At 37.4% G+C, this 25,745-nt stretch overlaps 1 protein-coding gene across 1 annotated transcript in view; it reads left to right on the forward strand.

Moving 5' to 3' along the window:
• The window catches only part of LOC136882458 (uncharacterized), a 30,123-nt gene extending 15,972 nt beyond the window's left edge, over nt 1-14,151 (forward strand). Inside the window, exons 4-5 of the mRNA XM_068229354.1 lie at nt 13,252-13,334; nt 14,028-14,151. Coding sequence (XP_068085455.1) covers nt 13,252-13,334; nt 14,028-14,151 — 207 coding nt within the window. The remainder of the gene's footprint in view (nt 1-13,251; nt 13,335-14,027) is intronic.
• Nucleotides 14,152-25,745: the final 11,594 nt, after the last annotated feature.

Here is a 25,745-nt window from a genome sequence, read left to right on the forward strand (position 1 = left end):
CATGTGCCAAAAAGCTCCAAACCATTTCTTCAAAATGTTGATCCGAGATGTCCATCTTCTTCTAAGTCTTCTTTTGCTCAAAATGTTTTCCTCAAAATATTACTTGTAACAGACTATCCTTTTTAGGAGTCCCATCATCTGATACACGTATTTCAGTCTCTTGAGTTAAATTGTCTTAATAAGCTCATGTCGACAGCTCATTGTGTGGGAAACCCCACTGTCGGCAGCCCTGAAGAGGGTTTTTATCCTTTCCCATTTTTACAGCATTAATATGCTGGTTTGTGTCTTAATTGAGGCCACTGCTGCTTCCTTTCTACTCCTAGCCCTTTCCTATTCTTTTGTCGGCATAAGACCTATCTCCATTGGTGCTACAATGAAAATAACCCGTAGTAATTACATAATTTGCCATTATATATCAACATCTTGAAAGTTTGGATTCTCTCTTCTGTGGGTAGTAAAATACATAGGGCTCTACAGTATATAGTAGGGTGGAAAGGACACAGCACTTTGTTATTTTCATTTGGAGTTTTATTCTGTGATCATTTCAGGATAGGAGTTGCCACATGTTAATGAGGATGGACTATGCTTTCTCTAACCAGCGTTTGATTTCAGTACAATGTTCCTGTATTACTCCCTAGATATACCATATTTATTACCTTTGTACATCAGAAAGATTTTGGACGGTGTAGGTTTCTTTTTTACATTGTTTTTGTTGTGTTGAGGACAAAGTCACAGTCTTTGGGTACAGCTTTTATAAATTGTGGAGAACACTCATTTAAGTGCAGGGCAGGAAGTGCGCTGTAGTGGAAGGTGGCAAGGACTGGGTTCGAGCATACATAGGAGAGTATAAGTCAGGATATTGTACAATGCATACCTTATGAAACGTACAATCTCATCGTAAATTATAGTATTCCTTTTAAGAATCGTTTCACAAATCCTTCCAATAATTACATACATAACTGCAGATTACACATAACTCAGTACGTTAATCACTTGATAGAAGACTATGGTTCATTCACTGTCACTATATCTAGGCATACTAAATCTTTTGAAGAATGCCCCTCCTACTATTTCATCATATTCTCTATCCATGCCTATTTCACTTCCGCTGGCAGTATCTGGCGTTCTATTCCACTTTCTCTTGTGGTTTCAGTATTGCTTCCATCACTGTCACAATTTCTGTCCATTTCACTTCCCACGCTTATGTTTTCCATGGTCCAATAAACCTTCACTTGAAATTACTTACCTTCAAATTTACTTATGTGCTCACAAATTTGAATTCCTGTCCTCATTTGTAATAGAAGCAATTTGTTCACCATAAGTTATAGAAATGCTTCCATTCTGAACAACACATTTTGTTAGAAATGCCATTCTTGACACTTGCCCATATCAGCTTAATGGGATTCAATTCTGGGTGATATGGCGAAAGCTGTAATACAGTATGACCATGTTTGGCTTACATACAGTCTATTTTATCAGTGCACTGGCCTGATTTTTTCATCTTGATTGATGAATATAAGTGGATTCTCAGCATGTCCCCTTGGAAAAACGAATTGCAGTTAACGTTAACCAGTATACAATTTCTCACTTGTTATTGTTTGAGAGCCATCAGTCCAAAGACTGGTTTGATGCAGCTCTTCATGTGCCCCCATGTGGTGTCATTTTCATCTCTAGATAACTACTACATCTTACATCTGCTCAGATCTGCTTGTCATATTCATATCTTGGTCTACCCCTACTGTTCTTACTGACTACGCTTCACTCAAAAACCAACTGAACAAGTCCTGGGTGTCTTAAGATATGTCCTATAATTCTATCTCTTGTCAAATTTAGCCAAATTGTTTTCTCAATAATTTAATTCCATATCTCTTCATTCGTGATTTGATCTACACATTTCATCTTCAGCATTCATCTTTAACACTATGTTTCAGGAGCTTGTACCCTCTTTCTTTCCTGAGCTAGTTATCATCCATGTTTATCGTCCATACAACACCATGCTGTGGACAAATTTGTTAAAAAACATCTAAGTAATCCGTTTATCACTGTTTGAAAAGTGTAAATTTATTTTCTAAAGAAAGGCCTCACTTGCTTGTGCTAGCCTGCAGTCAGCATTTTATGTCCTCATTTCTTCTGCTGTTGTTAGTTTATTTATTACCCAAGTAACAATATTCATCTGCTGCCTTTAGAATTTTATTTTCTAATCTAATTTTTCCTACGTCAGCTAACTTCGTTCTAATGCACTCCATTACTTTTGTTTTAGTTTTATTTATTTTGGCCTTCTACTCCTTCCCCAAGGCTCTGTATCATTCAACAATTTCTCCAGGTCTTCTGCAGACTGAGATGACAATATCAGAAGCAAACTTCAGAGATTTGATTTCCTCCCCTTTGATTGCGATACCCTTTCCAAATTCCTCTTTGATTTTCTTTATTTCTTCTTTCTTCTATATGAACATTGTAAAAGAGGGGAACCTCCAGTCCTGCCCCACTCCCTTATGGAATACTGCTGCTTTCTCAAAGTCTTGTATTCTTATCACAGCAGACTGATCTTTTTTCACATTGTGAATTATTTTCCTTTCTCGGTATCTGATAATGAATGCTTTTTATGTTCTATGGACACTATGTATGTGTGCTTCTTAATTCAATCCTCTACAATCAGATGTAAAGCGAGGATTGCGTCATGTGTTCATACATTTGTTCTGTAGGCAAACTGATGTCCTCCAACTCATTGTCAAATTGTCTTTTCATACTAAACTAATAGTGCGATAGTTTTCACACTTGTCTCGATAGCTGCAGTCGCTTACGTGCGGCCAGTATCCACTAATTGGGAGATAGAGTGTTTGAGCCCCACTGTCGGCTGCCCTGAAGATGGTTTTCCGTGGGTTCCCATTTTCACACCAGGCAAATGCCAGGGCTGTACCTTAATTAAGGCCACGGCCGCTTCCTTCAAATTCCTAGGTATTTCCTATCCCATCGTCACCATAAGACATATCTGTGTCGGTGCGACATAAAGCAAATAGCAAAAAATTTTTTACACTTGTCAGCACCGACCTTCATGGGAATAGATATAACATCATTTAGCCAAATATTAAATGGCAATTCTCCTTTCCCATGTATCTTGCACACTACACGGAATAACTTCACCATGCTGGTTTCTCTTATGGCAGTCAGTAATTCTGAGGGTATGTCATCAATTTCTGGTCCCTTGTTTATACTTATGTCTCTTATAACTTCTTGAAATCTGACCTCATAATTGGGACTCCCATTTCATCATCATCAACAGCCTCTTATTTTTTCAGAACCCTATCATCTACTTCTTGACCTTGATGGTGGTGTTGGATATGTTCCTACCATATTTCTGCTTTGTCTTTTTTTGCTATAAGTTTTTCCATCTGAGCTTTTGTTGAGGGGATTTGCTTGGATACAGTGGGAATGATGCACATACGAAATGAGCCCTATTGTTGGACTGCAGTTTCATAGGATTATCAGCAAGCTGTTGACTATATTCCTCAATATTGAATCCATTGGGACTGTTGTATCACCCATCACTACTCTTTCATACCTAGTTTTCCTTTCGCCAAAGGCGTCCTTGATTTTCCTGCATGCAGTTTCTACCTTTCCTAGGACCATAAAGCCTTCAACATCCTTGCACTTCTCTTTCAGCCATTCTTCTAAAGATGGTTTTTCTGAGGTTTCATACTTTTAAACCAGTTACATTCTGAAACTATACTATAATTATCCCATATGAACCTGACTAGTATTCTAACCTGCAGGGACAGGGAACTGTTTATTTTCAAAAATTATGTTTTAATTTTGTATATTGAGGATTGCTCAAAAAGTGGCCGTTTTTTCAAAGCTATATACCTCACAGGTCAATGCCTAACTCTTCATTAACTTTTTTCTCAGTCTTCACTAGTGGATCATCATGTGTTATTTTTTGAAGCAGCTCTCCAGATGGAGTGGAATACCATATTTTTCACATAGCCACTTCACTTCAGACCTTATTTTATGACCGTTGCAAACTTTGCAGGGCGTAGAAGGATGTTTCTTCCCTTCTGTTGGAGGAATGGGCACTGGAAAATGTCCCCATACATTTGCCTGAAGCTGCAGGTGGCTGTGTTGACCGGGCGTTCTTCCTTTTTTTTGTCGTAGGCAGGAGAGCAACACGCTGCAACAGTCGCTCGGCAAATGCTGTGAGAAATTCTGTATAATGCAGCCACCTGCCAGTAACCTTCATGAACGCAATGTATGAATTGAAGATAGCCATATGCAATAGATGCAACATTATCTTTTTATAAAACTTGATAGTCCATTGCATTACTGGGAGACATGCAAGGACTTGGTCTTGACGATATACTGCATTCATTTTCCGGTTGTGTCTCCCAGTACCCTTGGGTTTTTTTACTACTTCCCTTCCACCTCGTTTTTTTTAATTTTCACCTCAAAGTTCAAGTTTTTATCAACAGTTGAAAGTAAATGCACATCCTTTCTGTCTTTCCATTTTATGGCGAGAATATTATTAGCATTGATTATTTTCACCATGTTGATTAATATTCCCTGTATTGACTTATAATCAAATTTCTTTAGAACACTTTCCCACCTTGTTAGTACTTTACACATTTTATTGTGTGTATGTTTAGTCCTCAGCCCGAAGACTGGTTGAATCCTCAACAGCTCTGCCATCAGCTGTCATAAATGGCCTAGGCATCACTGAAGAGGTGTACTAGGGAAATGATACTTAATTAATGTATATGTTTTGAGAGCTAACTACTTTCTTCTTTAGCAGTGCCAAAACATCAATAATCTTTGGAATTTGTACATTGGTACAAATATACTTATCAGCAGGACAATTATATATAAATCATGAAATTGTTGAAATATTTCTTTATGTTTCAACTTTACTTACTTACTATGTCATTTATTACAGACTTTAAAATAGAAATTTTCAAATCATAAATGAAAAATCTATTAAATTAGTCACTATATGCTGAAAATTTAAATCTGCTCTGCTATTGGAACTTCAGTCCTTACTTACATCTAAAAAATAATAAAATGTTTCTTTGTGTCCAGATTTACATTTGCATTGTATTTAATAAAACAGTTGAAAAAGAATAACTTTTGATTTGTAAATAAATGAATAACACCTATTAAGTTAGTCACTATGTTGAACTTAAAATATTTTCTGCTCTCTTCCTGAGAGGAAAGGAGAAATTTCAAGAAGAGAGCAGAAAATATTAGCTCAGAAACAGCTCGTATTAGACACGTATCTCAACACACTTAAGGGTAATGCGATAAAAAACGGGCACAAAAAGGGAAACAGAAAATCATAACCATTTAAACAACTTGATTGAGAAATTTCACCATCCTGTTATAAATCTGTCAAAAACAGTACTAACAGAGCAGGAAAACAAGATACTAGGAAAAGGTCCGAAACACAATTGGCCGAACACGAATATAGTCAATGCCACTGCCATAATGATTGTTGAGTCGAAAGTAGCTTTTAATAAAATTCCCCCTGACATACAAGATGAGGTAAGATGCGATATTAGGAGAAAACAGAACAAAATCCATGTATCAAAAAGAAGAACATTATCTACTAGTAACCAACAACATTTTGTAGAAGGGGAACAGGTAATAAACCTCAAAATGAAAATTAGGGATATGAACCTCATTATCACTAGGGCAGATAAAGGGAACATGACAGTAATAATGCAAAAAACAGATCACACTGAAAAAACCAAAGAATTTTTCAAGAAGAGCCCTTTTTTGGTGACTAAAAAAAGATCTAACCCAACAGATACGTCTCCTAAAATCAACCGTAAAATATTCGTCATTTTTATTTACAGAACAAGAGAAGACAAAACTAATGACTATGAACCCCAGACAGCCAGTAGCGGAAGCTTTACCTAAGATCCATCAGGCCGGCATCCTCATACGCCCGATCATCAGTTATAGGCCAAGCCCATTGTATAAATTAACACAATACATATAGAAATTTCTAAGAAAGAGTTATAATTTTCTGTCGAATAAGTCTGTAAAAAATACCATTAAGTTAATTAAAAACTAGATATCTTTGAAACACAGCCTTTCCACTCTTTGCATTCGTTTGACATATCAAATATGTATCCGAGTGTCAATACTAAGAAACTTTCCTATTATCCAAAATAAGCTAACCCTTCATAGAGCATAAGGTGCTCTCGCAATTTACAGTTATTTTTTTGTGTTTTCATGACTTAGTACAATGAATACTGTCGATATACTTTGATTTTATAATTATTTATGATCATTTGATCGGTCAAAATTGGTGGTACATTATACTACCACTGTCATGTAAAAACTAAAGTTGGCATGGGACAATAATGTACCACCTCATAATCCTGAAAATATTACAGTATATTACGAGTCCTTAATCACATATATGATCAAAACACTTACAAAGTCAATCATTACTCATTATATAATTTTATTCAAAAAAGCACTCAAAAATCAATCATACTCATTATTATATAATTTTATTGAAAAATATCAAATAATACATTCAAGCAGAATTTTCTTTTATGCATTGATATTTGACAGATTTACATTACACTGCACTAAACTTGAACTCGTCAGGCATTTTACCCAATTTGATCCAATGATATTGATCTGCTGGGGTAAGTTGTTCATCTTCCTCCGATTCGGATGACGATTCTGGTATGACAATTCCTGCTGGCTTAGCTGTGTCACTAGCAGTTGGTATGAAGTTTGGATCCACTGCAGAATCATCTGATGAATTATTAGAATCCTCCAATACTGCAGACAAGGATTGAAAGTTTGCACTATAGTAACTAATAAACGAATACATTAACAATATATATCTAAGCCTGTTTTCAGTCGAAGGCCAGGTCAGGAATGAATGCCCCATCTAGCTCCGAATTATTGAACTGGGCCATCTGGAGAGGCCTGTAATATACCTGCTCTTTTATGATTGAGGAAGTAAGTGAATGATTGAATGAATGAATGATGGAAATTATTGATTATGGGGCCGAACTGGATTGAAACTAAATCTGAATCTGACCATCACTTTTTCCAGAAAAATTTACAAGAAATGAACGAGACTTGAACCCAGGCTGACAGCAAAAGCAGAACATCTAATCATCCAGATAACACAGGGGCCCGAGGAACCAAGAAATAAAATTCTAAAATGACAGACTAGGGGAAGTAGTCAAATTATCTAGGAAAATTTTTTTTGGATAATAGGGAAGTTTCTTAGTATTGACACTCGGATACATATTTGATATGTCAAATGAATGCAAAGAGTGGAAAGGCTGTGTTTCAAAGATATCTAGTTTTTAATTAACTTAATGGTAGTTTTTACAGACTTATTCGACAGAAAATTATAACTCTTTCTTAGATGGAATACCATCTTCAGCATCATCACCTCCATCATGCAACTCATAGGATTGGTTTTCGGAGATTGAGATCAAAAGTTCTTTTACTTCATCTTTGGACAGCCCCTTCATGACCTACCAAAGCAAAAGTACCATGACATAACTTGACTAAATTCATTGTATTTTCTTTTGGCTAATAATTGAGAAAGGTAATTTGTGTGTAGATCTATTGGTAAAGGACCAACTTCACTATTACACCATTAATTATGTTACTATCTCTCCAAATATTATTGTGAGAATACGTAATATCATTGTGTTCAATTTTCAGGTTAAGTATTTCTCCATATTTATATTGCAATACTTAAGTATTCATAAGTAATATAATACTATTTCATATGTAATTATGTGTGTAGTTACATATCTTAACAAGAATGTACATACCTTGGAACTGTAAGAAATCCTTTACTTTCTTTGAAATTCAGTTGTAAAGTGAAGACTAACACAAAGACACGTTCACAAGTAGACCTCCAAATGGGCTCCACCCTTAACAATTTAAACAATATTGATCCACAGATAAAGTTCACTCTGGAATCTGAGTCAAATGAAAGCACAAATTATCAAGATCTCACGTTAAACAGACTTTCTTCTTCTTCTATATAATACAATATTTACAGGAAACCGACACAGACAGCTACCACCATCTAAAATGATTCTTTCCATCCCAAAGCACACAAATGTGCTACCTACAGCAGTATGGTAGACCGGGCATTCAGTATACTGCTAAATAAAGAATTAAATACAGTTCGCTCCGTAGCTAAATATAATGGGTATGATATTGCATTAACAGAGTGCATTATCAATAAATGCAGATATCGCTTAAATTCAACTTTAACTTTAGAGACAACTAAACCTGATCATTATTCAACCTTTACTTTCAATGAAGATATTTACAGCATTACAAATATTTTGAAGAAATCGTATAACGAACTGATAATATAAATATGGACATCATTTATAATACCAGCTCAATTAATAAAACAGATATTTATCAAAAATAAGGTGTCTAGAGATTCCAATTTCAAAACTGTGAGTTCTTGTGTATCAGACAGACTGGGAGGAGCTTCAGAATCAGATACACGGAGCATGTAAATACCATAAAACTTAATAGATACTTGGCAGGCAGAAAGCACTTTCAAGATTTCAAGCATAAGTTCAGTAACATAAAACAGGATTTAGAGGTTCTTATGAATGTAAACAAAGGCCCTGTCCTCGACGTCACAGAGCAATGCTTCATTTCTTTAACTCCGTATCGATCCTGAATGAAATCTCAGAAAAATAACTGACTTTTCAATTTTTTTACTTAAATTTTCAGATGTATCGATCTTCCAAATAGACGGTCAATATTTAGTGCGATACACAATACCCTATCACATTACAAACCCCTACCACTCTGTTCACAGGACCCGCCGTAAATCCTTCCTCCTATCCTCTCCTCCCCAAACCACTCCTACCACTCCCTCTCTCCGCACCAGATATAACCTACCTCAATACACTCCACCCGTCAGTATTAGTCCGTACCTTCTCACAAACTGTAGTTTATTAACACGGTGTCCAAGATGAGCCACATATACAGTATATTACACACACTTTAGATTGTCCAGGCCCATTATATTTTAATACTTATAATTCCTTTGTTTCAATTTCGCTTCAGGCGGATTCAAATCCTTCTGATTGAACTGGGAAATTTTAGTTCACCTGTGTTACATCAGAAGAGAGGACGGAAGGACAACCAATTACCATTAACCATTTCTTACTTCATAATTTTACTAATGTATCAGTGTATAATTTTTATGAACACAACAAGCCTTTTGAGACGAGTGTAATGAGATATACTAAGGCATATTTCTACAAGTTCATTACATGAACAAGGTATTATCAACTAAAATTACGTTTTCACTTTGACAGCATTTGAATCACAATTGTCTTAATGGATGGACAAATTATCGCCAAAGATTCAGAAGCAACCGTAAATATGACATGTGATAATTTGAGTATTAGCACATATACAGATCAACAGAGACAGTGTATCAAGTGATTGCTATAAGTTTTTTTACTATTATATTCAGCACACCAGGTAAATAATCATTTCAAAAGGCTTTTATACCTCGGTAACATGTAAAACCTTATTAATCTTGTATTTTCAAAATACTATTTGCATATTTATCTATACTAACCTCAATTTTAATTATGTCCTTTCTCAATTGTGTGATTAATGTATTTTATGGCTGATGATGACATTTCTATGTCAAATCCGGTAGCATTATTAAATAAATTTTGTAAATAATATCTTATACAACTCATAATTTATATTGAAGAGGTTGAACTTTAAAAACGTATCTCTGTGATATGCTCCTACCAACATTACGTGTTCGCTCTGTATAGCAAAGGAGTGTTCCCTCCTTTGACTAGTGGCGTAACTGCAAGGTAAACACAGCCAGTGCCTGCGCCCCGTATCCCCTCAGTTGTGCTTACCCTGTAATAGTGTGCGGAGTGTAGCCCCCTGCTGATCGTGACAACACAATGGCACAACAACGTCATTTGGATCCCGTTTTGCAGGGTAGAATACTCGGCCGCCTGGGAGCAGGCCAGACACAGACCGAAGTTGCCGTATCGTTGAATGTGCCATAAGGTTTCATTTCCAGACATTGGAGACGATTTCGAGACGCAGGAGATGTTAGTCATAGGCCAGTACCAGGTCCACCAAGGGTAACCATCCTGCAGCAGGACTGATATCTGGCCTTAACCGCCTGACAAAATGGGAATGCATTTGTAAGACAATTGTCGGCGAAGCTTTCAGCTGTCTCAGGTCGTGCCATTTCCTGGCAAACTGAGTACCGGAAGCTCAGAACAGCAGGGCTGTTTGCCCGACGTCCAGCTGTGTGCGTCCCGCTCACTCCAGCTCAGAGGCAGACCCGTTTACTGTGGTCTCGTCTACATCGCAACTGGACCATGAATGAATGGAGCCATGTGCTCTTCACAGATGTCTCCTGCTTCAGTTTGCAGAACGATTCCCATCGCATATTAATCTGGAGGGAACCGGGTAGCCGATACAACCACTGGAACATCGTGGAACAGGTCTTTTATGGTGGTGGTGGCGTCATGGTGTGGGGCGGCATCGTGTTGAATGGCCGTACGGACCTGCACATCTTCATGGGTGGTCCGAGGAACACTATTAACACTCGGAGAGACAGGGATGAGGTACTGAGACCACATGTTCGACTCTTCAGAGGTGCGATTGGTCCAGACTTCCGCTTAATGTACGATAATGGCCGACCGCACCGCACTGCTCTGATGGATGAATTTCTGGCTGGGGAAGTCATTCATTGCATGAACTGGCAGTGAGGTCTGCGGATTTGAATCCTATAGAACATGCCTGGGATGCACTGGGGGGGCAAACTGCATCCCGTCAGTCTCTACCAAGGACCCTCCAAGACCTTTGTATTGCCCTTTCAGAGGAATGGAGTCGACTTCTACAAGAGCTCTTGGACCATCTTATAGAGAGCATGCCACGTCGCTGAGAAGCATGTGTGGCCATTAGGGGTAACCATACACCCTATTAACAGCATATTTTGTTTTGGAAGACACTGCCAAGTTTTGTTAGTTGTTGTCAAAGGTGTACCTTAGCTATCAGAACCTTTCTGAAACGGTTTTTTTGGACAAGTTGTGTGACTTATGGTGTGGGTTTCCATTTGTTCAGCAATCCGTCATTCATTCCTATAAGGAGGTATGGCCTCGTTTAGTGATTATGTTTAACTTTTGGACACCAGTGTATAATTTTCACTGAACTTCAAGGAGTAATCTACATGCGGCACAAGACTTTTCACTTGCTAGTAACTAAAATACTAATGTTTATAGGTTGGTACGGAACAGTTCCGTATGTAGGTGATCGGTCCAAATTGGCGGCGTAAGGAATGGTTCCGTAAGTCGACACCGATGAGTTAATGCCAAGGTTGCTTCCTTCCCACTCCTAGCCCTTTCCTATTTCCCTATCCTATCATTGCCATAAGACCTATCTGTGCTGGAGCACCATGAAGCAAGTTGTAAATAGAAACTTATTGGGTTGGAACTTTAATAGTAGCAAGTATTCAATTACAACTCATACAGAAGATATGAATGTTACACCATGATCTACTGTCCTTCAGAGTAGTCACCAGCATTGTGTACATCTCGTTACCAACGATGTGGACATCATAGGATATCTATTGCAGCACCTGTTATTTTGATAGTTCGAATGGAGCAGTTTACTGTCTGACCAGTCTCTTAAACAGTTCTGGAGCAAAGGCCCCGAAGTGGTTCCTTCATCTTGTGAATCAAGTCAAAGTCACAGCAGCTTTAATCTGTGGATTACAGTATAAGGTACAGCAATTCCCTACTCCAAGGACCAAACCAATCAGCCACATTTGCCATGCGTTGTCGTGGAAAATGATGGGTAATACGCCTTGACGGTATGCTGTGGAGGAGCATAGTGCATTAGGATAAAACCATAACAGTCATACATGAGTATAACAATAAATTTCACATGGCTGGGGTTCTCATGAACTCACAGTCTTTGTGGTTTCCCGTAATGATGCCATTATTTCGATCAGCATTTCAGCTGTGGCTCATACAATTTAGCCCATGTCTCATCCGGCATAATTATATTGCATAAGAACACCTCTTCCTTGTACTTACAGTACTCCAAATGGCTACGAGCAGCATTGTATCGTAATCATTTCTGCATTTCCGTTGTATCACGCTGAACCCTTTTTGATGAAATTTTTCTCATGTGTGTATTCTTTCTGATATGAAGCACAGTCGTATTCACGAACCTGGTGTCTCGGGCCAGCTCGCATATATGACACCGACCAGTGTCCATTGACATGATCCATTAACTTCTTCACTGACACTAGGATGACCTGGCTGACACACGTCTGCCCCTTATTGGCGTCCCTCGTTTAAGGATTTTACCCGCAGTGCCACTGTTCTGTAAGGCTGTGCAGTTTCGCTGCAAGCTTCTTGAAGACCTTGAGGACACGCTCTTGCTGTACGATTCAAAACATCATGACAACACTGACTTAGATTCCAGCTAACCCGAGGCTGTGTTCATTATGCCAGTTTGCATGCGTGTGATGTGTGAAGTTATGCTCTGAGGTAAGGTAGGTATAAAACTAACGTGTGCTGTCAACGACATTATTAGATTCCCTTGCATGGCGTCTCATCAGCTGTGTTGTCACTTTTTTTGCTAGGAGCTTTACGTCGCACCGACACAGATAGGTCTTATCGCGACGATGAGAGAGAAAAGGCCTGGGAGTTGGAAGGAAGCGGCCACGGTCTTAATTAAGGTACAGACCCAGCATTTGCCTGGTGAGAAAATGGGAAACCACGGGAAAGCATTTTCAGGGCTGCTGACAGTGGGATCCACGATCTCCCGGATGCAAGCTCACAATTCCTTCAATTTTGCCAATTGCCACCTTTTCAAAACAATAAAAATATAGTATAAACTTACATATTTATTATGATGTTTATATGGTACATGTTTCGCTCCTTTTTGTGAGCATCATCATTATTGTTGTCCTTCAAGTATTCTCGTTCTTTTGCTCCCTCTTCCAGTGCTCTCCTCTTCATTTTATTATGAGTTCCTTTTCTTGTTCCTGTTCTTCACATAATTTTGACTTGACACTTGTTTGCTTGTTTCCTTTTTACATTTGGAGAATAGATTGAAATTTTTATTGTGCAAACGTGCAGTTTATTTTGTCAGCTATGTGATATCTATTTATAAACTTTTACTCTTGTTATCTGTTTACTCTATATTTCTTACTTTGTTTTGCATATTTCTTCCTTATAGCCTTCCAGCAATATTAAGAATGAAATAAGTGTAGATGAACACACAGTAGGTCAGTTGGTCGCTTGTTTCAAAGAAGAAGACAAGTAAGTACTCTTCAGCTTAATTAGATTTTACACACCTAACCCTCGACATTATGGAACTTGCTATTCATATGTTGAGTACCTCCCTCTGCAGACAGGAGGTGGAGTGAAGTCCTCGATATCCCAGTATCTTTGTTCAAGGCGAGCACAGCTCCATTCAGATCATTCTTGAATTCTGTCTCCTGTACTTCGCTCATGGTCCGAACTTGTTGGTTTGATCATGGCTCATGAGAAAATTCCACAAAATTAAAATAAGTCAGCCTGTAGTATCTAGTGATCAGCAGGCTGCCTAGTTGGCACCACTCAGTATCTGAGCCAGTACAATGATTATTAATATTACCATCCCAGTTCTTTTCTCCATATTGTAATAGTGTTCTTGGGTGTCTGGTTGACCATAACTTTGCTGTTGGCCATTCTTGCATCATGACCAGTCATGAGAATCAACCTTGCTGTGTTTTAGGCACATGATTCTGTCTCCTTTCATACCTCTGTTTGTCTTTATGATTCTTCTTTAGAAATCCCTATTTCTTTCATTAGTGACACTTTGCAAATACTTTTTCTGTTATAACGATATATTTACTGTCACCTTCAGTGGCTTGTTAAGTTTCAAAGCCGTTAGAGATAATGGCTCGTATGATGGCATAGTAGATTTTTATCTTGTAGTTATCAGGTGCATATTTTTAAATGTTGTTTCAGATGGAAGAATAACTTCAAAAACCTGCCTGGAATCTTTCTCATATTTCAAGGCCTGCTTATTTCCAGATGGATGACCATGTTTTCTCGTACTCAATTTGCTTTCCATGCTCAGAATATATTCTGACCTCTGAAAATTTGATCTTGGGATCCAGTGGCTGAAAATCCAGCAATGATCCACAGTGGCTGGTGTGTTATATTCCATCATCTATATTCTGTTTATTCTTCTTCACCTCTATCACCTCATTATAAACACTGCTCCATGCAGTTTGGAGATATTTAAGTGTCTAAATGTCAAGTCTTTATCGCTCTCCAACATTTACCTTGGCCTCCTGTTGCTTTTTCCCAATCTTTGTTCTTACATCTGACAGTGTAAGTAGTAGCTGATTTCTGCACAATCACCGGCAATGTATGGTAGAAGTGCAGAACACCACTCACACACTCATCACAATATTCCAAGAACTATTAAATCAATAAAACTGAAATATGGTCATGAGTAACAGGTAAGCAACCTATTTGAGAAATTAATCCTGGTACGGTTAAATTAATTGAGTAAACAAAAGCAAAAGTGGGGTTGATTCAGAGCAAGAGGTTGGCATCGGCATCCTCAGTGTTCAGGCAAGTGGAAAGTATATTTGGGGATAGGAATGTTGGCAACCCTGCCTCTTGTCTGGCTGTTTCGGATGAAAGTGAAGGATTCAAAAGTTTAGTTTTGCAGGAATGCTATTCCTGAATATGTAAATCTGCAGCTCATCACAACAAAATAACCAGAAAATAATTCAAGATGGAGGCAAGCAGCTCCGTGGTGATATGAGTTCTCCAAGTTTGCGTCGTGTTTTTAATGGTATAAAGTTTAATAACATCTGCAAAAGTAGTATCAAGGTTCTCCTTAACAAACAGAGAACTGACCCATGCTTTTATGGCATGTTCATGAATGTGACATTTCTCATATGCAAATGGCTTCTTACGGCATCTATTCCAATGACTTACGTATTTCTGATAATGTGCCAGATAGGGCAGCACCCTCAGTTGTAGACCCAGAAGATCGTTCACTTTTCGAGAGGAGTTGTATTAACTCCTTGAAGCGACTCTTTGCCCTGTTTATGTTAGAGGTAATAACGATGGAGGCCGCGGAGATTGGAGTAGCCTTTCTATGTTTTAAACGGATTTTTAATATATTCAAACTTTGCCCATTCATCCATGTTTCCTTTTGTTCTGACCATTGATATTACAGGTGTGTTGATCTTTGTTTTCGTTTTTGGTATTATGATTGTTCATAACATTCCATTCATAGCAGATTGACATGCACCTTTTCTGCTCCGCTGCATGGAACTGGTGTGCGTGTGTGGTTGTTATTGTGATCATGAGTTGGTAACTGGGTCTCAGATCGACTCTATTTGTGTGCACTGCATTCTATGGTACTTCATCATCAGATGTGTTTATGCCCTCCATCTCGACTTAGAGTTATATTCTTGTTGTACGAAGCGCGTAAGGTGATGGACTTGAACACGGGTGACTTTTAATCTTGTTGTAAAATTGTTTGCGTGGTGCACGCTGCTGCATGGTATATGCGACACCTGTTGTGTGTGGCCATGTGCGTCACACTATAAATTTATTTTGACATTAGTAACTGGAACAGCCGTTTGTATTCCTTCCGATAGCTACATATGTGTGAATGCTTGGGTGTGTGTTGCTGAGCAAGGGGAGAGGAAAGATGGTATGTCGATCAGCCTCATTTGCATTTTTAATCTGGTGTCTGTACCTTATGTTTGATTCTCGGTACAGTTTGGTTTATTCTTGCCATGTCTCTGTCTTGGGCGTTTGCTAGCCCGGGAGGGCGCCATGTTTTCTTTCATATATTTTGACTATGCAAAAGCCTGTGATACTCTTTGATTTTAATTATTGTTCGGTTGGCGCAGAGATGTTCCTCTCTGTCTCATCCTGATTTCTGCTATTGATATTTACCGCTCGTTTTTATTCTCTGTGACGTGTGGGTGTTTGACTAGATATGGCTATTGTTGAGTGAATAACGGAGTGAGAAGAGTCGTGTAATGAATGAGACGTATCTCGTAAGAAGGACGACCTAAATTGGGCCATGCTAATGATAATAAAATTGGCACATGATGTAATGAAGGTGTTTCTGAGATGGTGAGCTTGTAATTGTATCTGTTTGTAATTTGAAATAATAGTAATGCTGCGCTCACGCGTCGATGCGATGACATCCATTCGGGAATGTATGTTTATGTAAATATCCATTTAGTATTTTTTCTTAATTACTGGCTTTCCTTTTTCTTGTTTAATGTTTTTTCTTAATTTTATCTAATCAGTAAATCCTCATTTAATTTATTCTGCATTTCGCTGATAGTAGTATTTGATTCATATCCTTGTTCGTGAACAATGAGGATCGTTTCCAGCTCAAGACTGTGTTCTCTTGGCCTTTCCTAGTCACGGTCCATGCCTCACTTTTTCCCTATGTGTGTTTTACATTGCTGTTATATTTATATACTTATTCTGGGGAAGGGAGTTAGGGTTTGGTTCAGAACTGTATACAGATTTAGAAATTAATAAGCGCCTATTAGTAGTATCTAAATGTGAGATTAATTCTTGGGCATGATGTAGACGTGAAGGTCTACAGCCCACCTTAGGAATGGGTATCGGATGTCTTTGGGGTCGGAGGGTTGCCGGAGGGAGCAAAGATGCCAAACCGCCTGTATCATTTCCCCACCTTGTGATGTGTTCAGTTGCTCTTAGTGGAGATGTGGAATTGAACCCAGGACCAAACTCCGAAGTCTCATTCAAGTGCCTGTGTTGCATGTGGAATTCTAAACATCATGTGAATCAGCTGTTTGTGACATTTACATTTTTTTACTCACCAGTCGAGAGAACAGCTGCAAGGATTAATACATCTCTATTGTAGAAGATTATCTGAGGGGTGCAGACATGGCCGTGTTAGAAGTGTAGTTCTCCTCAATCTCAGAATCATTTTTTAACATGACATCAAGCAGTGTAAATAATGATGTTAGCAACTCAGAATATTGGACTGCACATAACAGGACAGTTACTTTGTTTTACAGCCTAAAATATGTGAAGTGTAGACAGGCTGTTCTGGCCACTCTTACTGCTTTAGACCCACCAATTGTGTGCGTTAGTGAATCCTGGGTGAATTTGTCAATCTGTGACATAGAAGTGGTACCTCAGTCATACACGTATTTAGGAAACCTCAGTGGGGGATCACTTATTGCCACGAAACCTGAATTCAACCATGTCCACTTTGAGCTGCTGGAAACCAAGGCAGAATTTGTTTCGGTGGAATTCATGTTCGCTGGAAGCAATTACCTTTTGGGTTCCATGTACCGAGCTCCGAACTCCACTGGTGACATCAATGAGGAATTACTACTGTCTCTAAGCCATGTACAAAATATACAACATTGATTCAAAAGTATTTTGAAGCCTGGTAATTTTATCTTGGCAATGTTCTGGCAGCATGATCGCCCTCACCTCCTGCCTCTTCCCATCAGTCCATTAGCGGCAGCTTTTGTTGTCGAATTCTACATGTTCCTTGAATAATTAATTACTGAACCAACCTGTATAATGAAAACTCTTGTCCTTTCTAACCCTCCAACCTCTGTTCTGGAAACAGCAATAATCCCCTGTTCCTCTGAACACCGAGCAGTTACAGCTACCACAGAATACAAGAAAACACCAGTAAAAAAATGTAATAGAGTAGTCTATTACTACAAAAAAGCTGGCTGGGGACTGCAATCATAACTTCTAAGAAGCGATATACCCATCATTACCAAGAAAAACTCTTCATAGATCACAAAAGAAATAGTCAAAATGATATGCAAAAGGAATATTCTTTACAGGAAATGGAAACAGGATACAAGCAATCTCATGTGGGACGAATATAAATGTGTGAGGAATACCACCAAGAGACTCATCCATGTAGTATACAAAAACTACATAAACAAGATAAGTAGCAACAGCAAGGACATGTGTTAATACCTTAATACAGCAAATCAGCACAAAGTGCATTCTACTTCAATGACAATAGTTGCCTCCCTGTTCAGTGAGAAATTTAAAGTGGGCAAAAATGGGCCAGGGAAAAGTACGAAAATGTACCCAAACACAGGTAAGCCATTACCACTCTCCTTCTCCATCCTTTACTTCACAGAACGCCTCCGACCTTGAGAACATTCCTCCAATTATCTTTTGTGCAATGTGCACAAGCTTTAGCTCCCTTGGAGCAGACTTGGAACAAAATTTCGGCTACACATTGTACTAATGAGACTAAGGACATTGCTTTACTCATAGAGGGGAACGATTGGAGGGTGATCTTTGGGACTCGGTGCTGGACTTGGAACAAGATGGTGGCTACACATTTCGCTAATGGGACTGGAGAGATGGTGTAACGTTTAATACTGATAGGGGCATAATGGAAGGTAACCTGAGGGAATCGGAGTTGAACATGTAGTTCTGTACGAGGTAGTGAGTATACATTGTTTATATGGGACTAGGGATGCGGTGTAAGGCCTAAAACATTTGAATTGCTTATATGGACGTAATGGAGGTCGATCTCAGAGCTGAGCGACGACGGGGTCATTCACTTGGTGATTGTAATCTTTTGAGCTTAAGATTTGAACTTTTGAGACTTCTAATTGCATACCATCAGGTTTCATCACTTAGACATTAAAGCTTTCACTTCAGAATTTAAAAAATGTGTTGAAAGATAGCTATCAAGTCTGTGTAGACTAACTTAGGTGGTGAGCGAACCAATGTTATCAGCCTAAAGGGCTGATCTAAGGATCACTGGACAGAGGTGATGCTGAAACATGGCAGACTAACTTAGGCTGAGTAGCTCAGGTGGTAGAGCACTAGGTTTTGAGTCTTGAAATACTGCATGGTGCTGATCTAAGAATGATAGTCAGAAGTGAACTTTAAAACTTAGTAGCATGTTATTTACTTATTTATTTATTAAATGTGCCACCAACAGAGACACACTCCAATTATAGGCGGCTTTTACAAATTATTTGACACAAATCACAGAAATACCAAAAAGAAGAAAATATGACAATGCTATGTAAAGGAGATGATGAAATGGATGAAACAGTATCTCATATACAGAAGTCTGTTACTACATTGAAAAAATAAGTTGTAACCAAATCATGTAAATATTATACATATAAAAAATCACTTTGGCTACTACAATTTTTAAAATATATTTACATATGTGTCGTATTCATACACAAAGTTAAGATCTATGTGATATTTATTAATTAGGTTATTGTATGTTTCACACATATTGATAAAAGGAGAGTTCTTATAAATACAGTTTTGGAGATGGGAGTTATGAACAATTGCCAAAGCCAAATTTCCTTTTCTAACATTAAAGCATAACTCTTGAAGCAAACTATTATCATCAATTAATGCATTAACAATCTTATAGAGATAAATTTGTTGAGCTATTACACGCCTACTGGCTAGTGATACATATTTAAATTCGTTCTACAAAAATTCATATGAAACATAATTTCTAAAAGGGAGTATCTTATATTTTTTGAATAAAGATATTTGAAAAGCATTTCTGCACTTGTTCAACTTGATCTCTATAATATTTATGACATGGAGACCAAATTATACATGAATACTCAAGTTTTGATCAGACAATACTATTGAAGATTAAGGTGTGTGCATGCATGATGGTGAAATCTCTTGAATTTCTAATTAAATAACTCAATTTCTTATACGACTTATTAACCATGGTATTAATATGCTCCTTGAAAGATCAATTTCTTGTGACAATTACACCTAAGTCATTAACAGAGTGAGCAACTTTGAAATCTTCGTTGTTAATTTTATATTTATAATTCAATGTATTTTTCTTATTTGAAATCTGAAGGAAACAGCTGTTATTTATATTAAGTCGCAAACAGTTTTCATTATTCCGTGCGTATAAGTAATCCCAATCACATTGTAATTTCAACATATCATAAACATTTTTAAACTCTTTATAAAGTTTGACATCATCAGCATATAATAAACATTTAGATAATCTAATTCTAGTGGGCAAATCGTTAATATATTTTTAAAAGTTTAAATGGCCAAGGTTAGACCCTTGTGGTACACTAGAAGTAGTTTTGTATGCATAAGACTCATGTTGATGATAGCAAACATATTGTGTCCGGGCACTATGATAAGATGCAAGCAGTTTTAACCATGGATGGGTCAGACCAAAACACGACAATTTTCTCATTAAAAAGCCTCCTAATTTACAAAGGAAAAAATGTTAATGTATCCTCCTATTTCAATACCGAACATAATTCGATCATTAGATGGAGCAATAAAATTAAAACATATTTCCGCTCATTTGAGCCATCTTCAGTGAAATACGGGCTGGTGGTTAATGTAATGTAAAATGTGCTAAAAAGATAATGAAGGAATGGATGAAAGGCAAAGGAGGCATGAAGGTAATAAAAACAATAACAATATGCCATACAATAGTTCCATTTAGAAGTAACAATAATTAACTTGCTGAGACAAATTCAGTGATAAAAACGTTAATATAAAACATAATTGAGTCCAAGAAGTGTGCTAGCCTAAGAAGAAAATAAAAGAAAACGTATGATACAGACAGAAACGAACAATAAGTGCTTGTGGTGAGGTTGCGGACCTCTTAGTCTAAAACTTCTGGTTTGATAACAATCCAAAACACAGGTTGAAAACACTGTGTTGAAAATTCAGGCTGACCGTGTGTTTTTGTAGAAATGCCAAGAACTAGAATGGCTAGGAGGGGAGCAGAAAACTTGAGAAACCAAGTTTGGGTGGAGGCAATGTGCCAGATGAAATGCATGTGATAAGTGATGGAAAAACGCCGCTTAATTTAAAAGTTTTAGAATAGCAGGATTCTCAATTTCATCTCAGTTTAGCGGTCCCATTCTCGAAGATTGTTTCCAATGTTGGCTGGGTAATGTAATGATCTAATTTGTCGAAAGCTTTAAAAAAATCTGTGTATATTACGTCGACCTGTCCTTGATTATTCGAAATGGCATACACATATTGTATAAATTTTAGTAGGTTAGTCGTAATTGATCTACCTGGCATAAAACCATGCCGATTAATATGTATACCGACCCTCACATGATTAAATATATGCGTGTACATTATTTGCTCAAATACTTTAGCCAGTGGACATAAAATACAAACAGGGCAATAGTTTTCAATATTTTTACTGTCCCCACATTTAAAAACTGGACACACTTTTGATATCTTCCACACTTTTGGAAAGGTTTGCATTTTTACCACAATGTTATATAAGGCTTGTAAGGGGAAATCCAACACATTCGAACATGCTTTCAGTAGGTACGGCTGTATTCCATTAGCACAACATGTCCTTTTAGGTTTTAATTTTTAATAGCTAACATATATTCCTTATCATCGACAAATTGTAAAGATCATGGATAATTAACATATGAAACAGATGTGTAAGGAATGTCATTGGTTAGTGGAAGTTTTGAATATACCAATCCAAAAAAGTTTGCAAAGCTATCAGCTATACTTTTGTTATTACTAAATAAGATATTGCTAAATTTCATGCCCTGTTGCAGAATTTTCTTGGTATTTCTTATGCATTTCATATGGCTCCAGAACTGATTGACATCACTTTTGATATTCTCTTCAAGTCTAGAAATATAATTCTTATATGCTCATATGCTTATATGCTTATATGATCATATATTTCGTTACTCTTTTTAACTCTTGACACTACGGTGTAAAAACTTCACTACAATGGCACATGAAGCTTGATGCAAGTGCCTCTGCAACCTATGACATGCATCAATCTATTCATTCATGATCTCCACATTTAATACTCGACCTACATGCTTAATAATTTCATAAACATCCTCATAAACTCATTCAGGTATGCCTAAAATTTCAACAGTGGCATGACGAACATAGTGATCGAGTTCATCTAACTGTATTTGTATCTTTTTATTGCTTCTTAAGATTAAACTTTTTTCTCTCAATTTCTCCATTTTCTCCTTGAATTGATATTACTTCCAACTGTTTTTTAATAAATGTTGTATTCTCATCCAACTTTACGTGAGCTAACTCCAAACTTTTGCCTAACTCTCGCTCAACCTCTACACTTGATTTCCTAATCTCTGCAATATCTTCATCTCAAGTGAGAGTTGATAGATGTCCCCAATAGATGATGTTGCTAGTTCCAGGCCATGTACACTATTTTTTTTCCTTTTCAGAACGAGCACACCTCCAAATTTGATTTTCAGCTTTTTAAGGAATTTATTTCAACATTTGCATTGGAAGCAACCTTACTCTGAATCTTAGAATTTATATCTTGCCTAGAGACAGCCTTATGACATGCTACACAAGAGCTCGTGGTGGTGATGAATTGTATCACGATCGATATAGAAATCGATTGCGTAGGCTCAGGGTAATTGCACATCACTTCACTTTGGAAATATGTTCATGTTGATAGCACTTCACCTCAATGTTCATATACATAGATTCTTACTGAAATGACCTAAACGTGACCAGCAATACATCACTAATTAATATCTAATAATAATCCAACATGTACATCAGTTCTTCAAACCTTAGTAATCCAGCGGCACACAGTTTCACTTCGTTATTCAATTTAAGTACAACCATAATCACAAAATATCGATGAGCACTACCGTCACACACCCACTACTCAGCCATTGCCATGTTGCCATATCTAGTTTGTATACATCGTCACCATACGACCTATCTGTGTCAGTGCAACGTAAAGCAAATAGCAAAGAAAGAAGTTTGTATAGACTAACTTAGCCTGATAAAATTTCATCTAATTCTAAATATGGCACAAACACCCATCCATCTTCCAAGTTTGGTAAAGAACCTAGGTGAGGTGTAAGGCTGTTGAAAGATGCGTGCTCATCAGCAATGGGCAGAGTCTAATAAGCAATTGCAAATGATCAGCGGGCAATTGTTCCAGGGCGTATTAGCAGTTACTAATGAGTGCGGGCTAATGAGCAGTGACTAAAAAGTGTGGATTAGTGAGGTGTGCATTACAAGTTTTTTTAACATATTATGCATCTATCGCCTTACAACTCAGTTAAGTTTATATTCATGAATATCTGTGTTAATATAGCCTGTACAATAACTTGAAAACTCAAGTTCGGCCAGAAATGATTAGAAATGTTGTTTTACATCTTTAGTTTTTCGATAGAACGGCTACTAACACTGTCCCCTAAACTACCATTTCAGCTAGCTTACTATTTTGGGTGTCTCTCTTGCTTTATCCAGGCTTGAGTCCTGCTCTACAGATAGAGCTGGAGATAACACCCTAAGAGATGTAGGTTATTGATAAGTCTGCAGCATTGTAGTGTACTGTATGCTACAGAAAAAAAGAAAGGTGCTGTACTGACTGTACCATAAAATCTATAACTCAGTAATATCCACACAATGTAATTCTTGCCCTACTTGTAGAATCTCTGCTTCATGCTTTGTGTAATGACAATCTAGACCGGCTCTTATCTCTTACAAGCGTTCTACGAGTAGGTTGGGATCTTACATCTACATCCGGTAATAGAGGCTTTCACACTATGTGCAGGCAGTTGATATGTAGAAAACTGTATTTAACTTGCTTTGTCGGTAAAAACGGGTTGAGACCTTCTCGGTCATCTTCTTTTTCATCGCCTTCATTTCGTACCTCTTCCTGCTGCTCTCCTTCTGTAGATGTTTGCACTGCGACAGAATATGTAGTAGGCTGAGGCAGTGAAGTAAAATTAAAAACTCTGATGGTAAATACCATTGAGATCATCTTTTTCTTCCTCTTCTTTATCTTGCATCTCTTCCTCTTGAGATGTGAGCATAGGAACAGAACTTGTTGTAAATCTAGACAATTAAGTAGAATTTGAAATAATTTGTAAAGTTTTACTATTCACAAATAAATAATTATCTGGTAGAATACGTTTGAGCTCGCTAAACTTCTTTCTCGAAGCTACACTACAATCTTCTTCATGATGTTTGCCACTGGAAGGGTTTTACAACAGACTTTTACTGTGTTTGCAGCAAGAAAATTGCCCTACACATCTTATGGCACTCTTGCTGTACCCCTAGAGAAAGGTTTTTCCACAATCTTTGCAAATATAACCCAGGGTAGATTGTTTCATGGTAGATATTTTCCTGAAGACAGAGAGAGGCAAAGAGAGATGAACCAATCATTTTAGTTTAGTGGTTTTTCATTCTCCCCACTACGGGAGTGAGCCATGGATACCTTGGCCAATTACATTTACAGATGTTTGTTTCAGTTGTGGTTGTTTGCTAATTTCACATGTTCTATGGAAGTAATTTAAAAAACTTTTCATCTGCTTTTGTAAAACACATTGTCAGAAATAAAAATAGTTCCCTTGTTAAAGAATTGAATCACTACAAATATAATAACAGAACAAAACACATTTTTTTCCTCGATGTGAAACAATGTTAAATATATTTATTTTATTTTTTACTTAGATACATTTATATACATTTTAAGTTTCAGTATACAATCGTTGACGTAACGTTATTAACGAATTCTTCTCCATGTGAATAAGCCAAGTTGTCATAATTTCAGAGCAAGAAATATAGCAACGAGAACCTCGTCTAGAGATGTGCGATCTGTATTTGGCCATAATTCCATTATGTGTTTAAATTTATATATGGTCTGACTCGGAAGCGGGAATTGATGCTTGGTAGGAGGTCTGATTTGTATGGCTTTTAATCCCGAGGATTGACCTAACAGCCAGGTAAGGAGGTGTTATCCTGTGGGATGCCTTTTTATAAATTTGGTCCAAATGAACATTCCATTGAAAATTATCTTGAAACGTTATCCCTGCATAGGTAATTGTGGTCGTTACAGCAAGGAGTTGATTATTTAAGATTAGAAAGTGTTTGTTAGAGGACGGCATCTGCATTTACGATTAGGAAAAAAATTATACATTTTTTGCTGACATTAATTTTGATTTTTCAGAAATTGAAGCATTGTTCGAGTTCATTTAAATTGGTTTGGTGATGGGATTGCAAGGATCAGTTATTGGATTCCACAGCCAGTATTACTATTTGTTCAGCAAACTGACACAATGAAAGTGGGGGTATAGGTTGGGTAATATTGATACAAAGGACATATAAAAGTGGTGACTGGGATACCTTGTTGTACTCCTGATTTAATTGGAGAGGTATAGGTAAATGTGTTTTGGATACTGATTTTGGCTAGGAAATTGGTGATTGTTATTGGAACTGGAAGATGATGGAATTCATATATCAGTCCATTGAAAGGCATTCTCAACATCAAGACTGGTAAGGGCTGCGCATATTTTTGTAGGTAAAAATTTTGTGACAGATACAGAGAAATGAAAGACATGGTCATGTACGAAGTGCTGAGGACAGAAACTGGCACATTACTGAGGTATGAGATGAAGGGTGTCGAGATAGGGGTATATACAGTGAGCTAAGGTGATTTCTAAGATTTTAGAACACTGAAGATTTGTGAGACAATATGAAGTTAATTGGGATGGTAGTTTTTGGGGTTTTCAAAATGACATATTTTTGGCATGTACCCAATTTGGGGGGGGAGGTGGGGAAGTATCCAGTAGGGAGAATTATGGTGCATATTTCATTTTGGAGTTGTAGGAAGGGATGCTGGGCTTCTCTTATGTGTCGGTAAGTAATATGATCCAGTCC

The sequence above is a fragment of the Anabrus simplex genome, chromosome 10 (genome assembly GCF_040414725.1).
Source record: "Anabrus simplex isolate iqAnaSimp1 chromosome 10, ASM4041472v1, whole genome shotgun sequence".
Classification (NCBI taxonomy): Eukaryota; Metazoa; Arthropoda; class Insecta; order Orthoptera; family Tettigoniidae; genus Anabrus; species Anabrus simplex.